Raw genomic sequence first — 6774 nt, 5'->3', positions numbered from 1 at the left:
GTTGATGTTGGCTATGGGCTCACTGTAAACTGCATTTATTATGTTGAGGTACGTTTTTTATTTCCGAATATCTCCAGCACTTTTATCATGAAGGGGTTTTGGATTTTGTCAAATGCCTTTTCTGTATATAACAAGGTGATCATGTAGTTTTGGTCTTTCAGTTTGTTTATATGTGGATTTCATTTATCAGTTTTCAAATATTGAGAAGGCATTCTTCACAATAGTGTCAAGGTGAATTTTTATCCATGTGAGTTGAAGAAATTAATCTTTCAAAGTACAGGAGTTTAAGTGAGAGTTGGATTTTTAAGAACACCTAGTTCTTCCCAGGTAAAAAAGATGTAGAAAGGAGGAAAATTCTGAGTGAAGACACAAAAGATATGGAGACTACCATGGCTTGAATGCAGATGTGAATCTTCATGGGTAAAAAGCAGCACACAGGGATGTGGAGGAAACTAGCAGAAACTGAAGAATGGTGATTTACTAAGCCTTGTTTACACACATGTGTCTAAATCTACTCACCTGCTTATCTCTCATCTACCTACCCACCATCCATCCATGTATTCATAATTGATTTTTAGGATGTGGAGAAGGCACTAATCATGTTATTAAAATAAGAATGATTGAAGCAGTTTTGGCAATAAGTAAACCCTGAACAATTGTGTTTTAGTAAAGAGTACTAGTTACTTACCTTCAAGAAGCTACTATATTGGAAATGCAACAAAGAATGACCAAAGAAAGGTGTACATAATATTTAGAAATTATGAATTTCTGTGAAGACAGCATCACTTTAGTGAAATTAATCTTGACTTTATTGACTGGTTCTGAAATGCTTTATTCCCTGTATAAACTAAGAGAGGAAGGTAGGAGCTACTGATTTTGAGGAGTAGTTAATGATATATAAATATATGATATATATGTATATATATTCCATAAATATATTTGCATTATAATTAGTAATCTGATTTTCAATGTTTCTGATGGAATAGTCATACAAAAATGTAAACTGTGCTTTACACAGTTATGTACTTTTTATTTAACAAAATGTATTACCATCTAATAATATCAAAAGAATCAAGTTAATTGCTCTTGACCGGTCTCTGGGTATAAATACAAGTAAGTATGTAGTGTGAGGAAGAAAGGTACAGAAGCTATGAGGACCATTATAACACAGACCAAGTATTAGTTAATGTAAAAATCCAATAGCAAATATAAGTTACTATAATTTTTTCACAACACCTGCTTTAGTAGTATTATAGAATGATCCCTTGGCTTTGTGCATGCTAGACAAATACTCTGCAACATCTTCAACCACAAGTTACACTTAGTGGGGAGAAAATATTCTATTAGAAATATGACCAGGCAGTGGTGGTGCACACCTTTAACCCCAGCACTCAGGAGGGAGAGGCAGGTGGAGCTCTGTGACTTTGAGGCCAGCCTGGTCTACACAGCGAGTATCAGGACAGGCTCCAAAGCTACACAGAGAAACCCTGTCTCGATAAACCAAACTTAGAGAAAAAAGAAATATGGAGATTAGATAAGGTGGACTTAATGGCTGCAGTGTTGGTCTCTACCACACTTCCTGATTGAGAGTGCATGTAGTCTTCCTCACATTCAGATGCTACTAGATCATTTATAATACCTCTTTATAGCGTAGTGGTTATTAGTTTTTTAAATTATATGTTCTTCATGGGCTTGCCTTCAGAATGTGTTTATGTCATTTATGAGTCATTCATTTTTAAATAAGTTTTTATCCATTACATTGCACTCTGGTAAATGCAAGGCTTTAAGAGGTGAATTCACTGCTCATCAAGTTCAGAATACAGCCCCTGAACAGCAGATGTCCATAGAAATGCTACATCTGCTTGTTTTACTAAAATTCACACATTTAGTATTATGTGAAGAATTTGTTCCTAATATAAGACAAAAATGTCAGTTAATGAAGACTTTAATTATTTGTCTATTTTTCTTCCTATATTGTTATTCTCTCTGCAGATAACTTGTAAAGCATCAGGAAACTTTTATTCTTAGAAAACTAAGAACATAGTCTCTAATTTTCTTTGTCCTAATGCCATAAACAATTGGGTTAAGAAAGGGTGGTACCAGAAGATACATATTGGCAATGAAGATATGAACTTGAGGGGCCACGTTGTGGCCAAAGCGGTGGGTCAGGAATGTAAAGACGGCTGTGGAATAGAAAACCAGGATTACACAGACATGGGAACCACAGGTCCCTAAGGCTTTAAGACTTGCTTCTCTAGATGGAAGGCGAAAGACTGCACGGAGGATCAAAACATAAGAGAGGGCAATGAAGAAGCCATCACAGGAGCCAATGACAGAAGCCACACTGAGGCTGTAACGTTTGGTGGCTCCTGTGTCCACACATGCAAGCTTTACTACAGCCATGAACTCACAGTAGGTGTGTGCAATGATTCGAGATCTGCAGTAGGGAAGCTGCTTGAGCAGAATGGGGTGTGGGGTGAAGAAGCCTACTCCCCTCAGAACCACAGCTACTCCCATTTGGGCAATGCGACTGTGGGTGAGAATTGTGGCATGGCGCAGGGGGTCACAAATAGCCACATAGCGATCAATGGCCATGGCCAAGAAAAAACCAGATTCCATGGCAGTGAAGCTGTGGATGAAGAACATTTGAGTAAGGCAAGCATCAAAGGCAAAGTCATGAGCTCCCATCCAGAAGAGACACAGCATGCGTGGCAGTGTAGACGTGGAGAGGACCAGGTCAGTGACAGACAGCATGCACAGGAAGAGGAACATAGGTTCGTGGAGGCTGCGCTCTGCTCTCACCACAGCCAGGATTGTCACGTTCCCCATCACAGCCACTATGTACATGGAGCAGAAGGGAATCCCAATCCAGACATGGAGGTGCTCCAGTCCTGGGATGCCCATCAGCCAGAAGGTGCTTGGAGAGAGTTGGGACTTATTAGCTGGCCCCATGGAAGCACTGCCCACTGTTTGTGGATGAAGTCTTCCTCGTTCCGTGTGCATTTTTTGTCAAGGTGTTTGCAAACAGCTCTGAAAGTGAATGAGAAACAATGCTATGGTATTCTAAAAGCTCACAGTATAACAGTACCCAAATTTTCACAAAAGCAGTGGATTCTCAACTCGTGGGTCTCGATCACAGAGGTAGCTTAAGATCATAAGAAAACACAAATATTTACATTATGATTCATAACAGTAGTAAAATTACAGTTTTGAATGAGCAATGAAAATAATTATATAGTTAGTGGTCACCAGAACATGAAGATATATATTAAAGTGTTGCCATATTTGAAAAGTTGACATCCACTGAACTAGAGTGTTAAATGCATCCTTAGTGACATCGGAAGAAAATCATGCACCCAGACATCAAAAGCTGATGGTAAATCCAGTGAAGAATCTCATATTTTAAAGACACAATCAACTTATTTTACAATATATGGTAAAACAAACTCCTATCTCATTTTATAGTCAGAGTTTGTCTTAATTCTCAGAAACATTTGAAATTTTAGATGTAAGCATCATATCTAAATCTTCCTCCCTCCTTCTCTCTGTTGTGTTTGTGTGTGTGTGTGTGTGTGCTTTTTAAACTAAGGATTGGTGTTCCACAGACTGTCCATTGGATCCTTATTTGCCAATACTATTATAGACACTATCCCCAAGAGACATTTTCTACTATTGTACAAATGTGAAAAGTTTTCTGCTTGCCAAATTTTCTAAAATTTGAAAATTAACAAGAGTTTCTGTTTTCTTAAGTAAAAATTTTCAATACATATGATCCCATTATTTTAAGCTGTTATTTCCAAAAATGTGGTTTCTGTTTTGACTTATTCCCTGTATACCCAATCCTTCTTTACTCCCATTATGTTGAACATATTTGGTAAAAAAAAAATAGTAACTCTTATAATTCTCTCGATGTTTGCACATATGTATGGTATCTGTCACCATTTTTATACAAATTGAGGAAAGAGAGTAATGTCTAGCTTCTCCTAAAAAAGAAAACAAAGCATCATCTTAGAATGCCTATAATGTTAATGCTTAGCTGGAAATTATATGCAAAGTTAATACTTACTTTCAGCTTGTATGTATGTATACCTTATAGATAATGCAAGAGCCTCACAGAAGGAGGTTCTGAGACATGGTAATCTACTATAACTTTGACTATAGACTCTTTTTTTTTTCATTGTGTTAAATTTCTTATCACATATTACATGAAAAATTATGTAAAACAAAATGCTAAGATACATACTTATTAAAATATACTCTGAGTTTTCTATTCCAGATTTCATAACAGAAGTCAGGTTGATGTAGGTGAAGTGCTAAAAAGGGAGATAGGAATGAAAACTTTTCTTTTGACACTTCAGTTCAGGGTACTCGACGACCCAATAATTTTAGTCTGGGATTCGTTGCTTTCTTTTTATTCTTTCTTATCTCTACAGACTTATTAGTTTGAAAACTAACTGACTGACTAGTTATTTTTAGGGACAGAGCCTTATGAAACATACGATGTCCTCAAATTCTCTACAGAAACTTAGGGTAGTTTTGAACTCTTTATCCTCCTGCCTCAACATCCCAAGTGCCAGGATTGCAGAAGTGTGCTACCATGCCTAACACTAAAATCATATTTAAAATCATATATTTCTTAACTATTTTAACATTTCTAGGATGATATATAAGCATATAAATTTATTTGTGAATGCGCGTGATATTTGATATATGTATGAAGTGGAAATTAAAATCAAACCAAGCATATCAATGATCACAAGCATACATAATGTCCTTATGGTGAAGGCATTTAAATGTCTTTGATTGGGCTGGACAGACGGCTCAGTAGTTAAGAGCACTGGTTGCTCTTCTGAAGATCCTGAGTTCATTTCCAAACAATCACATGGTGACTCACAAGCATTTGTAATGAGATCTCTTGCCCTCTTCTGGCCAGCAGGCATACACATAGGCCGAATACTGTATACAGAATATAAACAAATAAATCTTTTTTTAAAAAGTTTTTTTCCTTTTTTAAAGGCAATTAACTAGGATAATGTAGAAGTTTGGGTTGTGTTGAAAGAATATTTCCTGCTTGTTCTTGCTCAACTGATGAACTTAATAAGGACATTTTTTTTTTTAACTACAGGCCTTGTTAGGACATCATTTTTTAATTCTGAAGAGGCCAAAACTAGTTGTTTCTGCATGCAACTGTCTCTGCCAACATGATCTGTCCAAGTCAAGCTGCTGAGATGCTATTGTAATTCTTACATTTATTGTTGATCGTTCTATATAGAATAGTTAGCTAGCAAATAACTATATTTACTGTACTTTCAAAAAGGCTAATTTTTTTATTATTTATCTATGATATTTATCCTTAACTTTAACACACTTCTTCAAAGAATAAAAATTACCCTTTTGAGGATAGCATCATTCTGTCCATGCAAATGCAAGTGTAGCTCTCTTCCCCATCTCTGTCCTTATGTAACCGTGCAAAAAGCTGACCATTCTCCAGAGTGTCATATTCTGTGAGAAATAGATTCAAATCTCATTCAGCATTCATCAGCTGAACTTACAATTCATTCTGGGTTTCATCTGATTAAGGGTGTTGCTTAAGTAGCAATTAGTGGCCCATTGGGAAAAATGGTTATTTTCTGAAACAACCAGGACTAAATGAATTTTAGGAAAAGTAATTATTATGAATATCTTTAAAGATAATTAATGAAGACATTTCCCAGATGTCTTCCTGGTATTTTGATGTTTAAAATATTTGTTGAATTATCAAAATGAAACAAAAAAACCAACCAGTACCAAAAAATAATAACATTATATTTACCTTTTGAGGCTTATCATTTGTTAGGCTGAAGGGTTCTTAAAAGTCTCTCTACTCTCTTAATCTTTTTTTTCTCTCCTAATATTTTAAGTAATCCTTTGTAATAGAAAATTACATTTTAACAAATAAGGAGACAGAATTAAGGATAGACTTCAAAATGTGTTGAATTTTAAGAGCCAATAAAAGGTAATGCCAGGACCCGAATCCAGACAGGTCTAGCTTTGAATCTAGTCCATGTAATTATTGGATCACTAAAATTAAAAAGAAGAATATGCTTGTCTGAATTCAGTTGTACATTTTCTTTTATGAAGTACTTAGTTCCATGGATTATAACTTATGATATCCCAAATGATCAGCCGTTGCTTCTCAATCAGACTCCTATTGCCCATCTTCACCTCACTACCTTATACCTAGATCAAACTTGGTTTATTTGAAACTTTAACAGTGTAAAACTTTGTATTGTCTAGGCTTAGCTAGGCCCTGCTCCAAATGATGTGACAATATTGCCATTGTTCATGTTTTGTTTATACTGAATTTCTAGGAAAGACTGTTTCAAAGCATACTTTCTGGTATTGTGGCACTTACCATATTTGACCTCCAAGCCATGGTCCTTGGAATAAATCCATAGTATCCATAACTTCCTCCTTCAGGGAAGTCAACTCCAACCAGAAAACATTTGGTGACCTCAGAATAGTCATGCCATTATTGCACCAGGGGTACATCTAGCCTGACAGGTTCTTACTTGTTGGGGTCCATAAAAATGGCTTTGCTTTATCTTAGCGTAAGGTCAGAGAGTTCAAAACTACCCTCACATTTCCAAGGGTAAAGTCTCGTAAGATCTAAAGTTCTAAGACATGACTATTATAGGATGACTGGTCTTAGGCAAGGATGTCTTATCTAAATAAGAAGAAACTAAGTTTAAGGTGTAGTTACTCTTAACAGTCAAGATCAGATAACGAGAGATT

At 35.9% G+C, this 6774-nt stretch overlaps 1 protein-coding gene across 1 annotated transcript; it reads right to left on the bottom strand.

Annotated features, from left to right (window-relative positions):
• Positions 1 to 2007: 2007 nt before the first annotated feature.
• On the bottom strand, positions 2008 to 2952 carry LOC100764004 (olfactory receptor 52M1). The gene has a single exon (XM_027408003.1). It carries the CDS (start codon positions 2950 to 2952, stop codon positions 2008 to 2010), a length of 945 nt encoding a protein of 314 aa, XP_027263804.1.
• Positions 2953 to 6774: the final 3822 nt, after the last annotated feature.

Source organism: Cricetulus griseus, chromosome 3 (genome assembly GCF_003668045.3).
Source record: "Cricetulus griseus strain 17A/GY chromosome 3, alternate assembly CriGri-PICRH-1.0, whole genome shotgun sequence".
Lineage (NCBI taxonomy): Eukaryota > Metazoa > Chordata > Mammalia > Rodentia > Cricetidae > Cricetulus > Cricetulus griseus.
Note: the sequence above shows the minus strand (reverse complement) of the source record. Positions and strands in the feature narration are given on the sequence as shown.

Bases quoted from the DNA above. Each gene is read 5' to 3' on its own strand.
- LOC100764004 (XM_027408003.1), bottom strand. From the start codon at position 2,952: ATGGGGCCAGCTAATAAGTCCCAACTCTCTCCAAGCACCTTCTGGCTG.